At 41.1% G+C, this 26557-nt stretch overlaps 1 protein-coding gene across 3 annotated transcripts in view; it reads right to left on the reverse strand.

Moving 5' to 3' along the window:
- The window catches only part of USO1 (USO1 vesicle transport factor), a 67197-nt gene extending 42602 nt beyond the window's left edge, over positions 1-24595 (reverse strand). Inside the window, exons 1-5 of one of the 3 annotated variants that reach the window (XM_067556981.1) lie at positions 24367-24595; positions 18495-18581; positions 18293-18357; positions 9226-9305; positions 274-374 (exon numbers count right to left, since the gene is read on the reverse strand). In XM_067556981.1, the coding sequence (XP_067413082.1) occupies positions 274-374; positions 9226-9305; positions 18293-18357; positions 18495-18581; positions 24367-24432 (399 nt within the window). In that variant the 5' untranslated portion in view covers positions 24433-24595. The remainder of the gene's footprint in view (positions 1-273; positions 375-9225; positions 9306-18292; positions 18358-18494; positions 18582-24366) is intronic. The other 2 variants (XM_067556982.1, XM_067556983.1) reach the window with 2 other exon arrangements.
- Positions 24596-26557: the final 1962 nt, after the last annotated feature.

Genomic DNA, 26557 nt, shown 5'->3' on the forward strand with positions numbered 1-26557 from the left:
ACTCTAGTTCCATACTCTAACCATTTATAGTGCTGGTCTGCTTCTAAATGGCAGCACTCTCATCTATCCTATTGTGAGATGTCTCCCTCTTCATTCTGCAAGAGTGATTTTGCCAAATGTCACCATATTCACCAAAGTTTTTCCTAGACTGCTTCTAGTTTATTTGTACTATAACAGAGAGGCAAGACGTATGGCTTCATCCATGAAGCAGCACAGAATTAAGCACCCAATTTAATGTTTCTTCAGTATTCAAATTACCATACTACTACTCACCTCTAGAAAAGTCAACAGAAGAGTGACGTTTTCTTGCTGTTTAATGAAGATTTCCGTAAACTGCCTTCCCAGATCATCAACCTGTTTTTGTGAATTTTCTTCTGTAATATTCAAGAAGAAATTGTTACAGTGCAACATTAAAATAACTGTAGAACTTTTTAACAGGTTGCAGTACACACACACAGCCCATATAAGGTACTTAAGAGTCAAGGTTCAAAGAATCCTTATTGCCATATTGAATAATAAATGTATCTTGTTTTCACAGTAATCATTCCTGGAATCTGTGTGCCACAAACAATTTTTACATTGGTTTAAACATGAAAGAGAATCTGAGTTTTTTCTATCCCAAAGTCAGAACTGTAAACAAGGAGCTAATTCATTTTAATAGTGGAAAACCATAAATTCACAAAGTAGAAGTCTAATTCAGCTTCCATTGAAGATGATAGTATCTTGCCATTGACTTTAATGGGACTCAGATCAGGTCCCAAATCAATAATTAATAAAATCTAGACTATTTTTAATTGCTCAGTTTACAAGAAATTATATTTTCCATCAGTCATGTCTGCTCAGAGTCACATACGTCACCTGCAGGACCACACACTCAAAATGCAAGCAAGCTCCCAAATGATGAAACAGCTCTTAAAGAGCAAAAAACACATTCCTTTTCAAATGAAGTAAACAAAGTAGCCTTGGTGATTCAGTGTTTGTATGCAGTTGCAGTGAAGTGCACAGCTGAACAAGTGTGTCACAAAGATCATTCAATATCTTCTCCAAAGAGAAAGATTTACTGCTCCCTCCTTCATGACTTTTAGTTTAGGAGTAAAACCATCTAAAGCTGGATGTTCACGTAGCTTATTTACTCTTGAAAAATAATTTGTTTCAGTGATGAGAAAACTCAGAATTATCAAAAAAGGGATATTAGTTTTAAGATGTATATGTGACAAAAAACCCACTCAGATCTTGATTTGGACTAATTCCATAAAGGCAATTCACTGTCATCCTGTTACCTAGCCTTTGGGTTAGAATTATTGAAGTTCTACACAAGTAGTTAATTTTATATATATGTTATTTAAGATGTTTATGTTGGACAGACTGGAGAAGCACCAATGATGAAACCAAGAGTTATTATAACAGCATGACAGGTATCATGAATACAGTTGCATCCTACGTATATTTTCCCATGCTGGACAACCTCCCCAATTATCATCCAGACATGATGGAAAAGCAACAACTAAGTTTAGATAAGGGCTCTGGTTAATTAAGGAATATTTGGTAAAACACGGGTGGCCAAATTTACTGATTCTCTGAGCTGTATACAACAATTTTCAGAAGTTTGAAGTCAGGGCGCACCCGCTGAGCCTTAGGGCTTCAGCCCTACGGGGCGTGCCTGCCAGGGCTTGGGGCTACTGCCTTGCAGGGTGCATCTGCTGAAACCCCGAGTCCCGGCAGGTGCCTCCCATGGGGCAGAAGCCCTGAGACCCTCCCTCCCTGTAGTGCTGAAGCCCCAGCAGGCATGCCCCGTGGGGCAGAAGCTGAGCCCTTGCAGGTGCCTCCTGTGGGGCAGAAGCCCTGAGCCCAACCACCACACCAAATCCTTATGATACTTTCTCCTACCTGCTCTGCGTAATGGTTCGACATGCACTATGCAGCAGATACCACATTCACCATGTGGAAAGTCCCACTGCAGACTACAGACAGTGCACAAGGCATGGAGAGTCATGCTATGTACAAAACATGAAGTTTTACGAAGGTTTTACTATTACCCCCTGAGCTGCTTCCAGTCGACAAGAGGAGTTCTGCAGCAGATGCACCACTACAGTGCATATTTAGGCATTACAAGAAGCAGAAGCTGCAAAGTCGGGATCTGATCTGGCAAAATATTATGACAGTGCTCCTCTTACCTTTTTTATTTGGGGCATTTAGTGCACTACTCTGAGTAGCTGGACTCTCTAAAGGTCAGAAACAAAATTTTTCTATAGCAAGACTGTCTTAATGAAACAGCCAATTAGTAGTATCTAATCTAAGAATACTAGTGTTCCTTCCTTTTATAGGCATTAGAGTAAGTGTTGTGTTTTGTATCTGATGCCAACTGAATACATTCTGCACGTATTCACGGATAGACAATCCCGGGAAAATTACTAAATCACGGATTCTTAAAAATATATTGAATTGAAGTGTAGCTTCCTAAGTTGCATTCACCCTACTTGTCTCAATAAAAGGTGAAGTGGGAAGAGAGTTGCCAGGTGAGAAATCTTTGTGTTAGACTCTCTCACAGGATGTAGGTCGAGGAAAACTTAACACTTCTCCAACCCTGAAATAGTAACTGAACTTGACTCAAAGTTACATAATATGATTTACTAAGAAAACAATTCCAATAACTGAAAAAAATGTCTAGAGTCCTGTGTGCATATCAAATGTAGTAATTGGAAAAGTTACCTTTGGAGTTAATGGTTGCTAGACTGCATCATCCATATAAAACCCAAATAAATAAGCAGTTAAGTGTTTCACTGCAGTGATCAGTTCCCCATATAGCTTCAGCTATCTCCCTTCCAAGTCCCACAGCCCACATATCGCCATCTTGATCCTGAACAATTAACAGGAACCCTTGAGTTAAGAGCACAGGTGTTGGTTACATGCTTTGGTAATTAACATCAGGTTTGACATAGCTTCCATAAATAGATCAAAAGCAGTTCTGTTATTTTGTCCTGGTGTGTCAGCATGGTGTCAGACTTCTAATGGTGACTGCACAGATATCTTTTCCTAAACATTTCTAATAGACATGTGAATGGGTGATTCAGGTAAGTGATTTTTCCATGCTTAGGTATGTGTAAATTACAAAACTGAAGACTGCTTATTGTGGACACACATTGATTTATTTTGTTTATGGTAAGAATTAAGACTTATTTTTCCATTTTGTCCAAAGTGGCCGATGAGAGTGAGAAAAAGAACTGCTGCATGGCGGGCAGAGAAGGTGATGACTACTGTAACTGGTCATTTCATTCCTTTTTACAGAATCTGGTGGTGGACAACGCATTCTAACAACCTGAACGGAATCTGGGCTAGATATTCCCCCATCTAGTCACAGCACATTAATACTCTAAGAACACAGTGTAGTGGAACAGGGTGAAGGAAACAGGAGAGAGTAGGGTTATGGGGGTGATGAAAGGGAATTCAGGCTGTGCATCAGGTGGATGGACGAGACACTCCACTCAGAAAAGTAGCACTCTGATAAGCAGGTGATTCAGAGCGAAGTTCCTTTACCTGCTGCTTCTTCCACTCTCTTCCAGATTTAGTGTAAACCCCATCTCCTGCCCATGCTCTCCCAGCCACATTCCTGCATGCTTTTGGCTTCCCATGAAGATGCCTCATGGCTCATCCAAGTAAGCAAGGGATAGGAGCCAAGGGATGAGCTAGCGGGTGGATGATCAGGACGGGGGTGGGTGGAGAAACAGTAACATTTTAGTTGGGCAGACTGGGTTATATGCAGAGGCCCTGTGGGTGGGGGAAAAGGATCAGTGGAGAGAGAGCCTAAGGTCCATATACTCATCAGCACTTGAATGGCTCATCTGCTCAATGAAGCAGTAACACTTAGGGAACCTTTCAAGCACCAATCTCAGCTCAGTCACCCGCCTCCTTGCCTGGATACAAGCCTCTTTCCTTCCCAACCCACCTGAATCCTGCTGCTAAAATGCCCTTCTTCCCCTAAAGCTCACTCAACCTCTGATGTCCCCCCAACCCATACTCATTCTCTGTGCTGCCCCACTCCCACATGATCTTGGAGCCACATCTCTCCCTGATGGCACACTCCCATGCTCCACGGCGCTCTACTTATCTTCCCAAGTGTCTATGCAGAGCACTAGTGACTCAGCATGGCTGCTATAGTTAACAGAAGCAGCTAACACACAGAGTAGTTCTGTTAGCTAACCTTCGTAGAACTCCACTGTTACCCCGAATATGAAGAATTTTGTAACTGTTTCATTTTAACGTTTCAAAAGGGGTCCACAACCAAGATGTCATCAATTAGCTCAAGAAGAATTTGTGGATTATTGGCATTAAGCTAGAGGAGCTCAAAGTAACATGAGCAACACACAGCACTATTTTGAGAGGAGCAGTTTTATATGCTTCATCTGCAAATGTTATCAAAGATTTTACAAAACACATACACAGAACACTTTCCATAGAGCTACTGAATTATTCAGCCAAATTTGGATGATCAATTCAGGTCAATTATTTGCAAAACAAAAATATTTTAGTTCTGCTTTAATTGCATATCTCCATACAGACTTAATTATGGAGTTGCTGCTGATGCCTCCATAATTTAGAGACCTGTAACAAGGTGACAAACTGCCCACAAACTTGAACTTTGGTACACAATTTGGACAGTGGTAGAACAAGGGAAAGAAGATGTTTACATTTGATCTTTTCTTCAAAGGTCACAAAAGTCAGCATTTGTTCAACCACTGAAGCAGCCTTTAGAGTCTAACTCTTAATTTGTTATGCTGTTCCATTATAAATGGTTGGTAACAAAATTTTAAATTAGTCATTTCTATCATGGGTTGCCAATCATTACTCTTAATATATGCAAGTTACATTTATTTCTTTCATCAAGCAACCATTTGGTGCCACTGATTTTGAAAAATTAGGGTCATCTAAGATTAATTGTTCTGTTTGAAATTTTAGTCTAGGAAGTTGTCAACTCTTTCTTTCCCTTTTGATAACAATGAAAAATAATGTGCATACATGAATTTACAAAAATCTGGAAATGCAGATTCTATAGCTGAACCCATGTGAACCTGATGCAATGTTCTCAGATTACAAAGGGGACAGCAAAATTTTACAACTTCCAGTTCACCCACCGCTTTCAGAAAAAAACAAGTTTGGTGACTAGCAGACTCATTAACACATACACTTGCTCTTACATTAAGTTCTAGTGTCTTAATGCTCAAAAGAGTTCTGCATGATAAACATTACATCCATTTCCTTTTACCGGTGTGCTGAAGTATCTACTTACTCCAATAGTTTTGTTTCCAATCAATATGTCCTAGACTATCATATGGAAGGGCCAAATTAAATATAAATCATCAGAAAAATCCTAAAACCATTTGATTGTAAAGGAAATATAGAAAAAGAAAATCAGAAAAATTAAACAAAGTTAGAATGAAGGGAAAGCTGGAGTGGCCATTTAGAAAAACAAACAGGCAATGCATCAAAAGGATACTACTTCAACTTTCATTTCTCTCTCACACACACACACTATTGCAAGTGCTTTAGACTGGTTATTGTTATATGAAGTCATACTCAAGTTCTGCACGTACATATTTCTGTTTCTGAAGCATAATTTTAGATGTTTCAGTAACAAATACTGCTTTTCAAACCACCAGTCTTAGTTGATTAGTTAAAACACACTAAATGCAACCCAGAACTGAGACAGATTAACAGATGACGGAGAAAAAAGTGCATAAGTGGGCAACTAGATCCATGAAAGGAAAATAATGGCTTATTCTTAATGTGTAGTACTTAAAAGGGACACTGTGAAGGCTGGAAGGTTCAAAGTTTGACTTTTGTTCTGTATAACAGTTTCAGTTAACCTTCTAGACCAGGGGTGGGGAACCTTTTTTCTGGCAAGGGCCTGATGGTGGCCTGAGTGTCCGCCGCCGAATTCCCCGCCACGGCCGTGAAACTGCGCCGCCGCCGAATTTCCCCCCGCCGCCGAAACGGAGCAAACGGCGGCAGGGTTTCGGCGGCGGGCACTGCCCCACCCCCCCACAGAACCCTGCCGCAAAACCGCGCCGCCGCCAGGGCCAGACCAAATTATTTCGGACGGCCCGCGGGCCAGACCAAATGACTTTGCGGGCCTTATACGGCCCACGGGCCGGATGTTCCCCACCCCTGTTCTAGACACAAGAACACTACGCATCTATACCTGCTCACCAAAATCTCATGCTGAGCTCTGGTATTCACTTTAATTAAATAGTTAACCAAGAAGTATTTAGGGCATTGGAATGCCAACAAGACCACTTAGAATCATGGGGCAGAATAATAGGCCCACAATCTCATCAGCACATGAGCATAATGGGCGAGGGGGGGGGGGGAGAACACACATTTCAGGTACCCAAAAAAAAAAAAAAAAAAAAAAAAAAAGTAAGAAATTGAGTTTTAAATTTGAGAGAAGATTATTAAAAAATTCAATAAGGATTATAAAAATATCTTACAGTGTCCTTTTTAACAGTGGAGAGTGTTAAGGTGAAAAACAACTTGTGATTAGCAATTATGACTAATAAAAGCAGCATGCTATATAAATTGAGGGTTTTTTTACCTTCAGAATCATCTGTAAAAGGTAGACAAAAGAGAAAAACAGAAGAGAAAAGTTCACAAGTAAAACAGTTTTCCACATCCTACTGTAGAACAGCAGAACTAATAATGGTATAAGCCTGGATTTTAAGGGCAGCCATCTTGAAATTCTGCCACCATTGTTACCTTATTACTTTAATTGTCATGGAAGTGGCAGAACAAGACAACCTTGTATTCTTGCAATACTTCTGATCACACACGTGTCATACTAGTCCAGTAATTCTTTGCTTTTAATGGCCTTTTGAGCATAGTGTTCTTATGTCAGAGCCTGCCTCTTTTGGGGAGTATTCTATCAAGGCATTGCCAAAACCTGCATGCACCAGTGCTACCTATTTGTTCAATAACTCCTGCCCGCCAAATTATAGCACTAGATTTTACTAGAGATGCCTGTGCCTTCGATAAAGGAGGCTGAACGAGAACAGACAACTGAATGAACCCAGTGGGAAAACGGATGAGAGGGAAACAATAAGGAGTGAATCTGAAGCAAGATTCACATATATCTTGTTAGTTTCCTTGAGCACTTCAGGCTGCAAGTCTCATTCAGCAATGCACAGGAAGGCACAACAAATTCTAGAAAAGTGCTTGAGCACATTTCCATTTCTGCCAATATTTTGACATTACATTAAATTATATGTATTGGTCGATCTACACCTACTTTCCATCAAGACTTCTCTTCCGTTATACGTTGCTCAAACTTTTGGAGAACTTGTGTAAAAAAATCAATGTAGTTGGCAATATCAGCTTTTCAAGTACAAAACTAAAAAAATCCAGCAGCATAGCACCAGTGCTACATAGAATTGAAATAAAAAAAAAAAACAGGTGGTTAATGCCATCTGGTTACTTGCAATGCTCTTGGGCTGTATGATGGATGCAAGACATGATAAATCCATGGATATTTAGCATGCCATGAATTTTGGAAAATGCACTTATATCTAAGTTTCTCATTTTCCTAAGTGTACTCTGGTGCATATGTTTTGTCCATGTTTTCCCTTGGCTTTCAGACCCTTCTTTTGCTGATTCAGGGTGATGTTTTCTTTAAAATCCCAAAACGTCAATAAGTGATTTGATGTGCTTGACACTTTTATTTTTAAAATCAACAATTAATATGTATGTGGATCTATAGATTAGACTGTTTCAACTAACAGGATAGCTAAGGACTGGTTTTTTGATTAATTGCAAAAGGCAGTAACAAAAACAAAGGAGAAATGCAGTCTCCTGGAAAATTCAATTCAAGTTGTATGTTGCAGAAGCAAAATTGTAGTTTGTTTTACTGCACCGGTCACTCTGGCTGATTTGTGCAATTAAATTGCAGCATGCCTTTCTGGCAGAGGTAGCTGCCTATGAATTACTTGATTGTAGCCAAGAAGTCCAGACCTAATCACTCCATTCCTTAGTTATCACAAACTGGTTATTAGAGCGCAACAGAAGGCTCACAGACTGAGGCTCAGCCTCAGGCATGCTGAGAAGTGCAGCCATTATATACACTACCAACAGGAGGTAGGCCTGCCCAAGCCCCTCACTCTGCCCATCAGTCTGAAAACCTGAGATTGTCACTTTATTGGACAGCTGTTTTACCCCATTCTCAGCAGCGGGAATTTCCCCAGCTGTTACTGGTTAATAGTAAGAGTGAGCAAATTCCAATATACAATCCTTAACATGAAGTACACTTTTTCCCAATCTTAGTTATGATTCACTGAAGTTTTTATGTTTATTTTAGGCTATTTAAGAGTCATTTTTGAAGACTGTCAATTTTAGCTACAATTCAAGAAAAAGCCTTCAAAGGCCTGTAACGATCAACCAAATATTCTCATTCTAAATTTGCTTCAGTGTGATTTTATCATTTAACATAGAACTGGGAACCCTCGTCATGATGCCTAATCCTCTTATTTAATTCGTCTGTTACCATTTTCTTCTAAAAGGCTGTAATAACAATTAGCAACTAAAAACATCAAGTCTCAAGATCAAATTGATTATGCTTTTGGGTCAGATGTGGAAATATTGGGGCAGGAAGGCACGAGGTGTTTGTTGGGTTGTTTTATTTTTATTATTATTTCCATCCTAAATTAACAGTCATTGAATTTCTGGCAATCAAAATATTTTCACACTCATGCACAACCACCTTTATCTTCTAAGGAATCCATTTTTTCTAAGGAATAGTCATTGGTAAGTGAGCAAAAAAAGAAGCGTATCATTTGATCAGGGCCACTCATCTCAGTGTTAGCTTTAAGTAGCAAATATTGATTAATCGTCAAACACAACTTTAAGTCTATTGTCAGATGTAACAATGTTCCACAAAAGGATTATTTTAGTATGAAACTACAGGCACAATCCCACTGAAACAGATACTTGTGTACCTACAGAAGGAAATAGGTTAAAGGATTTGATATTACCACAATGCAAGTTACTCTCAACCAACTTTCCTTGCATTCACACAAATGATTGTAGTACTACTACTGTAAGATAGGATCCATTAAAGGAGCAGTGTTAAGTAAACTGCATACCATTACATTTTTATAATTTGAATGTAAATCATTATAGAGGAAACATGAAAGTTAAATGTAACTTCAGGAGGTAACTACAACTGTTACTACTGCAGCTTACCTTGTTCCTCCTCTTCTAGATCATTCGATACTATATTGTAGAGAGTGTCCAAAGCATAGCCAATTATTTCAGAATCTGAACTGTGAACAGAAGTAACACTTTTCTTTAATGACTTATTTCCACTTTTTTCTTACATTTTCTGCTTTATATTATTGCTTTCCTAGTGCAAACAGACATATTAGCAGTGACAACTGTAGTAAATGGAGGTTATGTTGTCAAGATTTTTTTTCTCCACCTTGGAATACTTTACAGATGTGGAATTGTGTAGTCACTGTAGAATTCAAAAATCTTCTTTCCTCGTTTCCTTCCCCTTGGATATAATCACTTCAGAAGTTAAGATCCAGTACAAAAATGCTCAGCAACGTAACTACCAACATGCCTTTCATTTCAGAAGCCATTCCATCTCTTCTGAATATTTCCAAAAATTAATTTCAAAATCAACTATACAAATTGATCAGCGTAAACTATCATTTGTTTGCTCTTTTTTTCAAGTTCAGTTCAATGCAGTGATGTCTGATAATCACTGCAGTTATACTGAACCTGTATCACATATCTAGATTAATTCCTTTAGCACACCAGTTAAAAGACATCTCTTAAGTAATCAAGCTATTTCATGAGATTGCAAAACCCTTACAATCTTGTACTTAATGCTGTAAACAAATTTAGATTTAAAATAAAGGGGCATCTTTCAAAGGCTGTAGATAACAATACAATAAAGTTCCAGAAGCAGAAGTAACTTCAATAAGAACTCAGTTAGCTAGACATCTGGACTCTTTCCCCCCACTTCAAAGTTGTGAGCTTACCCTCAGCCCTCTCCAAAAACCTCATCAAATACCTGTCGCCTTTGCAGTGTGCCTTGAAAGTCACCCAAGTTTTGCCTATTTCAGACTTAAGTGGGGAGCAGTTCCAAAGTCTCAGAACACTCACATGGAACATCCTGCCAACATCGTCTTTTATAAGGGTGATCCAGCTCGAGTACTTCTGGTGACCACTGCTGTGGCAGTCTGGCACAGAATAAGAGGCAATCCCTCCAGTAAAACTGTCTCAGGCCATTTAGGGATTTTACAGATCATAACCAATACCTTGAACTCTACTGTGAGAGCAATGGGCAACCAATACAGATCCCAGAGCAATGTCACATGCTACCAGCAACATGACCTTCTCAATAAACTTCTGCATCAGCTTCAGTCTCTGAATGGTTTTATTAAAGTGTAAGACCCATGTAAGAAGTGTTGCAATAGTCTAATCTTGAGGAAACAAAATCATGGGTAACAGTAACAAGGGACACACAAGAAAGGAAAGGCAGCAAGCTCCTAACCAGACAGAGAAGGTAAAAAGCTGATTGAGTCACTGCTGTAATATAATTGCCAAACAGTAGCTAAAGGGTTTAAAATAACCCCACTACTTACGGCCCATGTAATTAATGATGGCCACACTCTCCGGTTGCTTCCCCCAACACATGATCATCACCTCAGTCTTGTCTGGATTGATCTTCACCAGCTCGCTTTCATCCGGGCCCTAATCTCAACTCAGCTTACTGAAAACACTGCACTTCTATGCCGCTTCACTAATCCTTAAAATGGCCCCCCTATACGGAATGGCACTCTGTGGTTCCCCACATGTCAGAGTTTGTCAGGAAGAGGAGCAATTGCCCTGTTGAGATGTGAAAGGAAAGAACAAAGCTACTGATAAGCAACCTTATCTACTTCCATCAGGGTCCACAGGTGAGTCAACATCACGTCATAATCAACACTACCGAAGAGCCAGAAGATCTAATACCACCAGCATGGGCACCTAATTTTCATCCATCACCAGGAGGAGATCAACAGACAAAACCCATGCAGTCTTTGTGCCAAAGCTATAACCAGACTGATTAGGCTAAATGCATCTAGATATCATGAGAATTGTCTCACCTCAGCCTTCTCCATAATCTTACCCAAGAAGATAAAAATGCGACACTTGTTGATAATTAGCTAGATTAACAGAATCAAGCAGTGACTTCTTCAACCAAGGTCACATTAATGCTTCCTTCAAATCAATAGACAGCCTGCCCTCTGTCAGTGCCTCTCAATCTCCACAAGCAATGGACGCAGTGTTTCCTCACTGGCCTTTACCAGCCAGGAAGGATATGAGATAAAGTTCTCTCAACACCTCCAATACCTCATTGATCATTGTGACCCAAGCACCTGCTTGCCAGCTGGCATTAAGAGTTGTACAAGGGTCACTGTTATGTACATTCTGGTTCACCAAAGAATGTTGCATGAATGCTCAAAGGAAAGCTGGTGTCACACTGGTCATCAATATCACTGTGAAATGCATGTACAGATACTAGGTAAGGAGTTTACTTATTCTCTCACACTCACACACACACACACACACACGTTCGTAAAGTCTGTACCAAGGTATGAGTCACCAACAAAGGTGAAAAACAGGTTCTGTCAGACAGGAGATGTCTATCCATCTACCTGTTGACATGTAAATTGAGTATTGTCTTGCGCATCATCATCAGTCACTCTGAACTGAACATAAATGAAGGACTAAGAAAATTTCAGAATGAAAGACAACAGAAGAAGAGGACCTTATCTTGGAGGTACATATCAAAAGTCTGCTTGAGTATATTTTGGGGCAGCTAGAACAAAGGGGACACCTGGGCACCCTTCACTGAGGAATAAAAAGGACAGTGGTTTTGAAAGAAAAAGAGGTCACAACCAGGCTTGGTTGAAAACGGAGAACTTTGAGTGAGATACACTTTTTTAGACAGGAGGTTACCTGTTAGTTAAGTTTAGTCTCTAAAAGGAGTGTTATGATCTTGTTTTATATGTAGCCATTTGTTTCCAATATTCTTACTCACTATTACCTGAATCTCTAATCTTAATGATGATGAGCTTATTCTTGTATTCACTATAAATATATCTAAGTGCTGTAGTGCTAAGCAAAGTGCAGGTCCTGAACTGAATCTTACAAGCTGCTGTGCTCTGTTCTTTTGGCAACAGCAGACCTCTTAATTCTGTAAAGTATCCAGTGGATAAGGAGATAGACAGGGCAGGGAACAGGGAGTACTTGGGAGTTGGTGTGTGCCTGTCACTATTGGTACAGAGGAGCAAGGTTTGTGGAGGCCTGGAAGGCAGTGATTGTGCTGCCAGAGGCTGTTAATTTCAGGGAGCTGATCCATAGCAGGTGCAGCTAAGACTATTGCACGCTAAAGGCAGGCAATGGTGAGGTGCCCCACAACCCTGGGTGGCCCTGGGAAGCATCACAATCATCACCAGCTGAAACTTTACCAGAGAAGAAAGGGCCCCTTGTTCCTGCAAAATTTTGCTCTGCTACCATGGAAGCAGAAACTTCATCCCTAGTCTGAACAACCTGGTACACATCACAAGCAAATTCCTCACAACAGGAGGAATTCACACTAGCTACTGAGCCGAGACAGCCCAGATTTACTAAGTCACCCCCAGAAACTCAACTGCTCTCTGCGATTTAGCAGATGTTATGATGGAGGAAAATAAATGTTTTCCTTCCATACAGAAGAGATTATAAGTCCATCCGTAAACCAGCGTGAACTGAGAGACTGAAGCTGGAAAACTAATGCCTACAGACCCCCTCATCAACGGTGGCAGGACATGATATAGCTCTTTTGTCCTCCAGACTATCAAGATGTGCTCTCTGGAACATTTCTGGTTCTACTAATCTTTGAAGACAGACCATCAAAACAGGAGCCTTAGCCCAACAGGAGAGATGAGCCCCAACTCAAAACACAGGAGGTAAGTCAGTCCACAACAGAGGTTTTAAGATCCAATTGCTTAACCTCCAATACCAGTCCAAAACACCAGATCCACAGAGTACCCAGCTGTATGAGTTGAGTCAATAATGACTTAGGATAGGCCCATCATCATCATAGAGACCAGGAATCCTGAGCTGCCTCACAAGATCATCATCTACACACAGATTCAAATCACAGATTGGTGATATTAGAAACAGAGAATAAATCAGCGAGAAATTTAGTCAGCTCACCAAGTGACTTGGCAGGACAGCAGATGAGCAGTACACTAAAATCAGTCCTATCTGAATTCCATTCCAGGACTTGCATACTAAATGAAGTATGGAAGAAGGCTAAACATATTCCATGACAACTTTGTTTAATTTACTCTTTCATTTTAGATTTCTGAATTACCATCTTTCCATTGCTGTCATCTTCACTCTGATGTTTTAACATGCCTTCTACTGATTAAGGTTTTTGTTGTTTTGTTTTTTTTTAAAACCAGTTAACAGTATTGGAACCTACCTACAGGGATAATGTCCCTTTCTCTCACCATTCATATGTTATGTGCATTTCAGATTCTCTCTCTTACTAGGCCCATGTGCCATAAATGATATAAAAAGTATTGCAAACTTCAGAAGTATATCAGCATTAGGGGGAAGCCACTTCCCCCCACAGCCAGACTAATGAAAAAAGTTAACTAAGCAAGTGCTGAAAAACTTAATCTATTTAATTGTTTTAATCAGCACAATCCTAAATTTCTGGATTGTACAGAATTTAAGTTTTGTAGTTCATCTTTACTACTATTTTAGTTCCCTTAATCATAACAAAACTAAACCAGATGTTAAACTACAAGTTTTAACATTTAATTTTTCATCTGAAGTGACGTGACAATTCTATATCTGACAGATCGAAATGACTCAAGTACAGCACTACCTATTTGAGTCAGTTAGATCACTTTTTTCCATTACAGCAGGAAATCTCAAATTTTGCTATTTCTCTCCTTAGGTACAAAGAAGCCTGGCCTCTTCCTAACAGATTTTTCTTTTCTTTAAGTGCATATCTTAACATGAGGGCAGATGCAAAGTATTTCTTTTTGCTGTTTGTTGAATTCTTTCCATTTAGCTTTCTGCAAAAACGCAAGTATCTATTTTTACTGATTATTCTATACACACTGAAACTGCCCTGCCTTTGCTGGGTAGTGGAAGTTACTAATCAAGATATAAAATATTACTTTTTTCCCCCTGGAGCTTCTTGTGAATTCCAATTCAAGAAATATGGTATTACAGTGGTGAAGGGAACTGGCAGAATCTACCCAATGTATATTTTCTCCCATCATTTTTATGAAGATGGAGCTTTGTATCAAGGAGTCAGATCAGTGTACCAAGAACTTACAAGTGAGCGTGGAGCAGAAGTGTCTGGAGTAGAAGCACTCCCGGAGCATCTTAAACCTTTCTGAAACTTCCCAGCATGTTAACTTATTTTTTTCTAAAGCTACAGTAACAAGTAGCCAGGACAAGAATACGACCTAACCCAAATCAGACACTAGACCAATCCCTTTGAAAGGTGTGATGATGTTAAGTACTACTACGGTCTCTAATATCGTGGGACCAACAAAGCTAAAGCTACGCTGCATACTTCTGCTGAGTCAGATCAGCAGATGTAGGAAGATTGTAGTACACTTTGTTTCCAGTGACATATTTTAAAAGCAGAAAGGAAAACCAAACAGAAGTTCTTAAGATCAAGGGATCTTGTCTTTAAAACTTTAGTGTTGAGTACGTAACAATTCTGAATTGTAGTTATTTACATGGCTGGAGCTGGTGCCTTAAATTAATAGTTGCTCAACAAATAGTATTTGACTAATCTGATCCTACTTGTGTACCATTAACTTCTAGATATATTCACAGTAACATTAGCCCTATAAAGTTTAGTGTTTTGTTTTGATTTTTTGAAGAACCAAATGTATGGTATTAGTTTTAGTTAGCTATCTTACTGTCTACTCAAGTAAAACTAAAGGAATTTTTAAAATCAAATTTACTTTTCACCATTTATGTTTACATCTGCACTGCATTCAGCTTCCAGAGTAAACACAAAATAGCCAGTTGTTTTATTTACAACCAATTCCCAATCAATTTCACTTTCAGATTCTCAGACAGATGCTCATGTGTAGATTGCAGATCAAGCAAAACAACATTATACCAACAGAACGCTATTTCCATTTAAGTTTAAAAAATGGAAACATCTACTGATGTGGGTTTTTGTAAAAGCCTGGTTTTGCAGACCCTAAGTGCTGACCTTATAGTGCTGCTGAGATCTAGGACAGCAGAACTTTTGATCATGTGTAGCTGCAGCATTAGCTCAAGAAATCAATTTTCTGTAGAACAAAATGAAGTGTTTGTATTGCAGACAGTCAGGAAATTGAGCATGTGGGAAGCCACAGAAACCAACATGTTGAATCTACAGGGAGACTGTAGGAAGAGTGGAACAATATGTTTACTTGACACACAGAAGAGAAACATTTCTGGCCTGGAATAAAGAAGTCTGAAGCTGGAAGAAGCAACTCAGATTGGAGAAGAGGAAGATCATACTTGGACAGGAGAAGTGCAGAGTAAATGCAACTCATCCAGTTACACATGGCCATACGAACCAAGATAGCTTATTTTTCTTACTAGGACCAACTTTTAAAGCTACATATGCCACTCCCTAGCACTGGCTAGATGGGAATAAAGTAAGTGCCTAAGTGTGCTGAAGAGGAAAGATGCCCATGCACTACACATGCTCACCTACTTTACAAATCACTATTTCCATCAACATGAATAAAATTTCACACACTTACAAAAAGAGTAGCATGCTGGAAGTTTAACTTTCTTTTTGCTCGAGAGCTATCTGAGTGGCAGGAGACGTATTTCTCAGCATGCAGGGGTAATATCAACATGCTATTCTGTTAGGTTACATCACAAAGACTGTCAACCAAAGTGATTTTCACACAAGACAATAATAATGAGTTCACCATTTCAGAAGTTATCACTGGAGGCTAATCATTCCTTTCAAACTAAACTTGCTTCAACTGCTTTTAAGCAGATATTAGACATCCCAAAAGGACTAACAAAAAGCCACTTCAATAATTCTGGAGATGGTAGAAATTGTCATGAACATTCCCATGTGCAGGTTCATTAAAATAAGTTAGCAAAGGACACCTTTCCCAGAACAAAGCACAGATTTAGAAATATTTCTGTCACTCACCTATTAGTCTCAGTTCTATAGATAGAAATTTACTCTGAACTGGCCACCCTCTTCTCCATCCTGAGGTTTCCCTAGTCTTCATCGAACCTTCCTTGTTGCTTGCCCCTCCTGCATAATCCCTTCAATGGGAAAGCCAATCCCCATAGCATTTTTTATTCACTGAGGTCTGAGATCCAAGGCCCTTCGCTAAAAGCCAGCAAGTTATTCCCTATTTTGCTACTCCATCCTACCGCAAACAAGTAACATTCCTGCCTAACAAGGTGCTTGTGTCCCATGCTCCTGTTAAGTCACAGAAAGAACAGACAGAGCTACCACCAATGCACAAGCCCAAGACAAGACCAGATCAGGCTGACTGTGCATGACAAGTGACAATCACTATGTCTACATGACTCCAACTTCCAGCAACTCGAGAAGCAAACGAAAGTTAGCTTTGAAAGCAGAGTCCCAGATATGTAAACCAACCTAAGAATTAACCTAAGTGCAATGCTCCTCTACACTTAAAATATTCTCTACTTTCCTCTGTATAGAACTGTCATGACTCAGAGTTAGCTGTATCTCTGCTCCCTTTGAGATCTCTGCAAGTTTATCCTCTCTAGGTAAAATCATGCAGGTCTCCCACTCTGGCCGGGAGTTTGGCCTGCAGTAACCTGTGTACCATCTGTTCCTACCCTACAGGTAGGACAACATTCAGATACCTGTGGTGGTTGTTCTTCCCCTCCAGGGACTTGTGACCAGTGGATTTCAATGACTAGGGAAGCCTTTTTAAAACAAGCCTATTACAAAATTTACCTGCCTCTGGTACCACATGGCTTTCAACAGTCTTCCTCCCCTATTTAGGTTGCAGACAGCAGCAGGAGAAGCGTATTTGGGCAACACAGTGAACATAAATTAAGAGTGCTTGCTCCCCCCCCCCAAAGTGAATGCCCCACTTCCAGACTGAGTAGCAGTCACAGGCACTCTGCTCCTACTGTCTGTCTATCCTTGGCCACATGAAGGGTTTCCAGGGGAGAGATGCCTGCCGCTGTCCCTGGTATATCTCCGCAGCCATGCCAATAGGGCCAGTGGAGTCTCTAGCTCACCACTGCTGTTTTTTAGCCCTGTATAATACGCATCCAAGGGGACGCTTCCAACCCTTCGAGCTGCTTTCTTGATTCATGAGACTATTGACCTGCCTTGGCATCCGATTCCCTCTTTTTCTTGGTTCTGATGTGAGAAGATGCTCTCCTGCCCACCCTCACTTCCACATAGGAGCCCAAGATCCTTGTGTGGGCAACATACAAAGTGGACACCCTTGTGATTATTTCTTATCCTAGCTCTGTGTGGAGGTGCAGGTGGGGAGGAGACTGCTTTATTACATGCTTCCAACGTGGAAGGGAAAAAGTAGCACATGATAGTGATGCTATGATAGTGGATCAAACCACCAAGAGGAAGTTCTATACACATTGCTGTCAAGTGCAATATGTAGATCAACTGGCGAGGCTGCTGTGTATAAATAATCTAATTTTTTCCTTCTGACATGTGAACAATTTCCGATAAATATCATTTTTTCCCTTGACAGCAGCACTTTCAACACCAATAAACTGTATAACTCCAAAGGCTTTCACTGTTGAAATTAATGCTGTTCCATATATCAAACATTGTACCAACCCACCAAATTATGTACACCAGTAAATAAGACTGACTGATGCCATATTTAATCCTCTTAACTACAAATTGTCAAAATATATCTTAATCTCCTTGTACCCCTAATTTTACATATTTTAAAATTAGCAAGCATCTGCTGTATTTACACGCACTTCTGTACTACCATTACTTTATTGCTATCATAATTTGCCATCCTTAAATGTCCTTATTTCCTTATCTTATGTATATGTTTATAAACAGGTACTGTAAACAAAGTTTAATCTGCTAGGAGAGTTACTAATAAAACTAAGCATTCTGGTCACTTTAAAAAAACAAACAAACCAGATCTGTAATTAAATACTGTTTCAGCACAGTGGGTGGTATAGGATGTAGTTTGAGGAAAACTGACACTGAGTTTATTTTTAGAGGTTAGAATGTGCTTACCGGTCTGTCTGGAGAACATTGATAAGATGATCCATAGCCTGGAACCCCACTTCCAGGCGATATTTCTGTCCAGAAAAAAATAAGAGTAGTATTAAAAATAAAATTAGTAGTATTGTGCAAACTGCAGATAACACTTTTAAATGGAGTGCCACAAAAACCACCGGATACTTTCATGGCACTATAGAAAAAATACAACACATACCTTTGATAATGATTTGAGAGCACGTACAGCATCCCTTCGATCATCCAATAAAGTAGATGAAGCTACACGGTCACAGAGTTTCTGAATCTATAACAAACAACATATAGTTGCATCAAGACAGACCCAGTAACGGTAATTATATATCAAATTCAAGATCCTCTACAGCCATCAGCTCAGAAAACTGGCATGAGACAACTGACTATTTCACTCTCTCTTCTATTCAGATGGTAAATTAATTTACTGCAGAACAGAATACTTGGAAAACAAAATAAAATGGTTGAGATATAAAAATCTAGAAAGAGACAAGACTGAACTCAAAGTTCACCAAAGACCAAAATAAGAACCAGTAGAGTTTTCTAATAGAACACTTAATTTTAGAAATTCTACTGGTCTCTCTATCCCACTGCATTTTTTAGAGAAAACAACTTGTTTAATAGAATCTTCACATACAGATTAAAAGTAAAATTACTAACTCCCACCCAGGATATCAAGTCACCCATCGTGATCACTAAAGCCATTCTCTGCACACAATGAGACTCTCTGATGTTCTGGATCTCAGCATACACATACACAGAGTTCAGGAGTAGCCAGAAGATGATCTTTAGCTACAGAATACAGAAAGCTCTCATTAGACTGTTGGCCTTGTCTGTGCAGTGATTTTTTTTTGCACCAGTGCAGGTACAGCGTGCAGAGCAAGGATTTTCACAGCTGCAATTATATTCATGTCAATACACTAGTACAAAAAACAAGCATAAACATGACCTACGCTACTCTTGCTGTGAAGTAAAGTTATGCCCATTTTATAAAAACCCTGGGGAGCTGGATTCTCCTTCAGTTAGACACCTTGACTAACTCACAACTTTAGAGAAACCTCTTTCATTATTTAACTCAGCCCACCCCAGTGATGTTAGTGTTGGTACCTTTTCCTTAGTATCTAATAACTGTCCTCCTTTTGAATCAGACACTATGTTATTTACCCTGAAATTAAGCTTTTTCCTGTTTCATATGAACTAGCCCTACCTACCTTCACAGGACTTATGCCATGAGCATCTCTTAGGACTCTAAAGTTACTTGACCAAACCACATATAGCTTTAATATAAAAAGAACAAGACTTATTATGGTAATGTTGTCTTCATACACAGCCAGAATGGATGTACCGGGCCACGCAGCCACAGAATCCTTGTAAACAATACTAGCTATGTGAGAGTGCATGTGTACTTGTTCCTCGTGCCCACCATTCTACTCTGTAGCCACCCTTAACTCCCCCATCTAAACGCTCTCTCAGTTCCTCTCTTTCTCTCCAGGAGCCACAGGATTTAAGCTACACAACAGAGGGAAGGTCAGCAGGGCTTTGTGGAGACCAAGCATTAATCTGGTTAGTAAACTCTTCCCTCTTGGATTAGTTTGCCTCCACACAGCCCCCACTATGACATTCCTCAATAAATGGACTAAGGAACATCCCTAGCTGGATACTGATGGCTTCCACAGAATCCAAATCCCATCTCAATATCCAGAGCATAGCAATTCATGAAGGTGCCAATGGAACTCCGTACATTGATTATATAGACCATTGATATGCGCATGTACGAATTACATGCATCTAAAGCTGCCACTCTCTTGGCTGACCAGGTTCTTACACGCTCAGAGACAAACTTTGGCTGGAGGAGGTTGAGCATGAAGCCCCTTTCACTGAGTCATGGCAGATCAACCAAGCAACCATGTAAACTTCAAATATACAAAGGACAACTCTGTGATCATTGAAGGCAAGTGACATTTAAGGTACAGAACAAGTAACCAGATCAAAACTTTTGTGCTGGATGAATCTCTGGAATTTAAACTGAATTCATGTAATACATTTCTAATCTAAGTTGGTAAGGAATTGTACTTCAGTACAATTAACAAAAGGTACTTTTCTGAACTGTTAGAAGAATGTCTGAACCAGGGTGCCACTATACTGGTTCAAGTTTGTGATTAGACAGGGCCTTAAGTGAGCTTTTCAAGCCCTCTTTAAATATCTATGCTGCAAAAAAGGACACAACCTTAATGGTTTTTTTTAACACATCCTTTAAAAGCCAACTTTAAGAAACATTATTTTTCTCTTTAGAAACTTGCTCAGTGTCTGAGATTAAAAAATAAAAAGCTCTATCTATGCAGAGTTTAAATGACAAGAAGGATCATCAGGTGTGGGTTGGTGCTGGGTTGGGGTTTTTTTTTTGGTTTTTTTTTGTGAGTTAGAGGGGAACTGAAAAACATCAACTGTCCAGAACAAAGCTTTTCATGTGAAAATGTCTCAATGTGTTTTCCCCATCAAAAAAAGCATTTACACAAAATCTGAATGGCAACCCCACAATCATTTTGCTGCTCTTGTGCGGAGTCTTGAAAATAAGCAGACTTCAAACATCAAAATGTAACCATGCTTCAAATTGTGGCACAGTCATTTATGAGGTTAGAGGCAGGAAAACACACACATTCAAAAGCTGGCAGATTTCTAGGAGTAGCCATTTAAGATACTGTTGAAAATGGCTTTTGAAATTATCTGGAAAATAAATCTACTGAGAATATTTGATTCCTTACTGTTCAAGTTAGAAGGGAGCTGGAAGCAGCCTTTTAATGGAACTCTGGTTACAACATTAAGTATGGAGATACCATCTATTCTCCAGAGTGAATCAAAACTAAACCAACATGGATCAAGTCAATTTTTTAAGAAGAAACTGTAAGGCTTGAGGTTGTTTTTAGCTAACAAGTTATAGGTCGAAAGTCATTTAAATGGTTAACCTGAGCCTCAAGGACAATGGCTAGTGTAAACACCTGATGGCTCAGGAAGCCAGATGTCCTCTTAGTGATTCTAATTCCAATGAGAACAGCACATTTGCTTTTAGAATTTCTGTCTCATCTGCCACCTATCTGTAAGGATTTCCCCCCCCCCTTCCTCCACCCTACCCCCACTCTGAGTGTACCCCTAGCATCCTTGATGTAAGGAGAGTGATTAAAAGTGTCTCTGCATGTATGTAGCCACCATTATCACTGTTGTTCTCTCTGGATGGGACAATGTCTGTATTTGTAAGTGAATAGATAAAGAATTTAAAACGTACTATGTAATCGATAAGAAAGTATATATAATTGACCACTGTAACACCATGAATTTGAAGCTGATTTATCAGAGTTCCTGGTATTGTGAATAAACCTCTTCAATATTGTCTGTGCTGCCTGATTCTTGGAGAACAAATCCTTCGTGCTTTACAGAGTGTAATTTGGATGTTTTAATTTGATTTTAGAAAAACTTATTTTAATTTAATCTGTTTACAATTAAATGTGAATTTATGAGAACTTACATTCCTAAGCTTCCTATTAAAGTCATTTAAATAAATCAAAAAGGTATGTTGAATCAATAAGTTCTCCTCTAATTAATGAGTTAAAAGTTGCTTTTTATACACACAAAATCAGGACAAAACATCTTTAACCTTCAAGGCCAAGCTTTATGAATAAGGCACAATAAGTCATCTATATAGTTTTCAGTCATTATAATGGAGTGAAGGCTGGTGTTCACATACTACTTCACCTTCACTACTAGCATTAGCCCTTTCTTTTTATTGTGCAGGAAATCTACCACCTTAATTACTTTTACAGTGGTTTCATTTTTGCCATCTATTCATCAGTTATCTAGCACTCTTTAGTGCCTAGCTTTTAGTGTAGCTTTCAAAAGCTGGGAACTGGAAAAGAGGCTGGTAGTTTCATTCAACTAATAGATTTTAAAAGGCTGTATTTGTGCATTTGTTATTTGAATTTGAATTTCAATGCAAACAGACAAGTGGCCTATTTTTGCCATAGCCATCTCTATAGTGGCTGCAGTACAATTCAGTGGAATCTGTTTGGCCAATTTGCATTTCAGCTACTTGAGGCTCCTGGATTGTTCAAAGACAAGCACTTCTTACTTAACAAAAGGGTTGTTCTATGACCCTCTCTACCCACAGAGTATGACCACACACAAGACCAGAGCTATTATTTAAGATCATGTCCCCACACCTTGGAGGAAGATTAGATTACTGTGAACTAAGGCCCCTTTACTCCTGAAGGACAGAACCCATGTAGGGTTTAAGATGCTTTAATTTATGCACACAAGTTTACCATTTTTAATTGATTCGCCCTAACTTTCCTGAGCATCCCTGTGCAGACATGGCCGCATATATATATATTCTAGTAGCACCCACAGGTCACAACCCAGTTGGGCTTTACTGGGGCTTGATTTAAAAAAAAAAAAAGTGAAGTAACCAAAGCTTTAGCTGCAGAAATTTAGAGTTAGGCTTGTTTACAGATTTTAGCAAGATATTATGTACACTGTAAACATATCAAGAAAAAAGTGAGCAATTTCTCTAGTTGAAGTATTACCCTAGGAAACCCTCTAGGAAATGGTAAGGAGTACAAACACAAGGCACAAAATGGAGCTAATTTTCATCTGAAACAGATGTCAGCCATTACAAATGTCAGATATTAGAAGAAGTTATTTCTCCCCAAAAATTAACAACCTTACTGGTATCAAAGTTTGTACAATCTTCATTTTTTCCATATTCTGGATTTAAAGGAAAGGGCACTGTTTCACTCACCATATAATATAATACAGTGCACAGCCTCGTGCACAGCTTTTCATGTAAGGATCTCAAGTCACTTTACAGACATAAATTAAGCCTGGTCACTCAAAGTATATCTTATCTATTTTTACAGATGGGGAAGCAGAGTACAGGGAATCATACAGCAGGGTGGTGGCATAGCTGGAACAAGATCTCCCAACTTCCTTTCTCTAATAACTCTCCTCTACTTTATGAAAAAAAGTCACTGATTTTAATAGGTTTATATAATTTAGCTGTGTTTTGATGTACTCCTTAAACCAAGGAAGTTTTCCCTCATGTTTATTTTAAAATGGAATACATGAAGGTTTACATAATAAAGTTAGACTTACTCTAATAGCATAAACAATTTCATCCTGATCATAAACTAACTCCCTGCCCTCCAAAACAAGGCCTGCAACAAATACAGCCAAACCTATTAATAAAGTAGGTGATGCCAGCAAATTCAAGCCACTGGAGTAATTTTAGCTTTCCTGTGACTGTAACAAGCCTGAAGGTGAAGGTGTGGATTGTCCAATCTCTCTATTGCGCATGTTCCTTTCTGGATACCAGACAGAGTTGGAAGGCTTGTGTACCCTAAAAAATTAGATGGACTTAATTTAGGTTAATCTACAGCAACTGTCGGCTGTTGGTGTCCGCACTCCTTCTCCTAGTGAAGCACGTCCTCACCAGGGGCAGTTGCACCAACTGAAGTGGGGCATTGTGGGGCAATGACAGCCAAGTGTGGGGGCACTGACACCCACCCTGGCCACTGACAGCCCCGGCTGTGAGCCCTGCAGGGGCTCCATTTCGCAGCACAGAGCCTACCAGCAGTGAAACTGACTTGTCAATGTCATGGCTGCTACTGTCTCCAGCTCCAGTGAAGAGAGCCCAGGGTCCAGGCTGTGAGCTGATGGCTGTGTACACTGCGGAGGAGGAACACAACACACACACCCCTTCGACGCAAAGCAGGAGACCTGCCAAAAGCCAGGGACAGCACAACCCCGCAACGCAGCCCCCGATCAGCCTGGGGAAGGGGCACCGCATCAGCTGGTGGCAGAAGAAGCCAGGGAGCCTGCCCGACCCCAAGGCCCTAGCTACAGCGAGGTGTGAGAAAGGCTGCGGCCGAAGCCTTCCCTCCTCCGCGGGCGTGTGCAGGCTGGAGCCGCTGGCCCAGGCTTGGCTAACCCCATCGCAGGCGTCCCGAGGCCGCCCCTCCAGGCCCTGGAGACGTCGAGCCCCGCCGTGCGGGGTCCCGGGCCCGACTCACCGTCTCGGTCCCGGAGGGCTGGGGCCCGGCGCTCTGCCCCCCCATGACGCCCCGCAGGAAGTTCATGGCTGCCCGCGGGGGGCCCGCCCCGGCCGGGGGTCGCGCTGCCCTGGCTGCGGCCCCCACTCGCTCGCGGTGACGGCGGCAAATGCGGGCCGCTCGCGGACGGAATCCCGGGCCGGCTCCACCATCCGCCCGCGCCGGAAGGAGCCGCAGCGCCTGCGCCGGGACGTGGCAACGACGTGGCCGCCGCTCAAAGGGCGACGAGAGGCGGGGCGGCCTCGGCCCAGCTGGCCCTGCATGGGCGCCAGCGGGTGGGGGCGGGGACTCCGAGCTGAGGAGGCTCTGTTGGGGCGCCCCGTCGGAGAGGAACCGCTCCTGCACGCGCAGAGCGCCCGAGCCCCCTCCCCTCCCGCAGCGACTCCAGCGACTCCGCAGCCCGCCCACCCTCGCCAACGCGCAGACGCAGGGCATGACTCCCCCTCCTCCCCCACACACAGAGGATCCTGACCACGTCACGTCACCTTAGCTCACCTCCCCACAGCGCCTCTGCTATGGTGACCAGATGTCCCGATTTTATAGGGACAGTCCTGATAGCTGGAGCTTTTTCCTCATATAGCCGCCTTTTCCCCACCCATCCCCAGCCTGACCTTTCACACTTGCTCTCTGCTCACCCTAGCCTCTGCCCCCCCCAACAAACACATATCACCTCTGACCCCTGACAGTGCCTTGCCCCCCACCACTGACCAATAACCAGCACCTGAACCCTCCCACTGACCTATATCCCCACACCCTGTACTCCCCACACTGTGTCTGAACCCGCCCACGCATGGCACCTGAGCCCTAACCAACACCAAAATGCAGCACTTAAGCCTCCCCAATACTGTCAATACACCCAATATTTTGGATGTTGCCCATTGGCTGTGGGTAATTGGTCCTAGGACTCCATTTTTGACCAGGCATTCCAGGTCAACTTCAACTTTTGGCCTGACAGCATACTGCACAGTTCTGGCTTTCAAACATTTTGGTTGACTGTCAGGCTTAATGTTCAATTTCACAGTGATTCCTTTCATACTTCCCAGGTCCTCTTAAAAAACAGCAGCATGTTTCTTTAATACAGCTGTCAGACCTGTTTCTCCTTTAGCCGTCATGTGCACTCCTGCCCAATTCCACCAGATCTTCTTAAGCCATGATCTTCCAATTAAGGCAGGGTAATGGCCTTCCACCACAAACAGTGGCAATTGAGCAGCCTGTCCATTGAGCTCCACTTTAACATCAGTAGTACCCAACATGGGTACAGTTTTTCCACTGTACATCTTCTGAACAATTTTTGTTGGCTTAAGCGGAAGATGATTTAGCTTCTCCTTACACACAGTGTCTTAGACATCAAAACTGCTGCTCCTGTGTCCAGTTCCATGTGTACAGGTTTACCTTCCAACAGCGGGGTTACCCAGTATTCATGTGAGCCAACTGCCATTGACAAGATGTGCAGTGGCACTACTTCTTCTGACTGGGTGTCACTTTGATCATCCTGAGCCTGCTCTACCTCTTGCAGATTTTTCTTTTTGGTCCGACAGACAGAAGGCTTCTTTTTCTCCTGCTTGCCTGTTCTGTTTGACTCTTCTTTCTTATGTTTGCAGGCAAGCTCAATGTGTCTCTTTCTGCCACATTGTCAACACACTAGTCTTTACACCAACATTCCAGTGCATGGTGACCAGTCTTTCCACAGTGGTAAAATTCTTGGCTCCCTACTGTCTTGTTGGTAGGTTCTTGTGACACCTTATGCACTCTGGTTGATGCACTTAGTTGTTGTGCTTCCTTTGCTGCCAGTTCCATGGGAACTGCAATTTCAACGGCTTTTTGCAAAGTGAGGTGGGCCTCTGTCAATAGGCGCTTCTGTATTGCTTCATTGTGCAGACCGTAAACTAAACTATCACGCAGGGTATCATTTAACACATCATTAAGTTCACAGTGCTCAGCAAACTTCTTAAGAGCTGCTGCAAATTGGGCAATTGTTTCACTTTCTTCTTGATTCCTTTTGTGGAACCTAAATCTCTCTGCAGTTACCAGTGGTTTTGGGGAAAAATGTGCCTCCAGGATTTTCACAATGTCACTGTAAGATTTTGTGCCTGGCTTATCAGGTTGCACTAAGCAGCGCAGCAAACTAAATGTTTTAGCTCCCATAACACTT

This window comes from Emydura macquarii, unplaced genomic scaffold (genome assembly GCF_026122565.2).
Source record: "Emydura macquarii macquarii isolate MOO-44397 ecotype Brisbane River unplaced genomic scaffold, CSIRO-AGI_Emac_v2 contig_1790, whole genome shotgun sequence".
In the NCBI taxonomy this organism is placed as follows: Eukaryota; Metazoa; Chordata; order Testudines; family Chelidae; genus Emydura; species Emydura macquarii.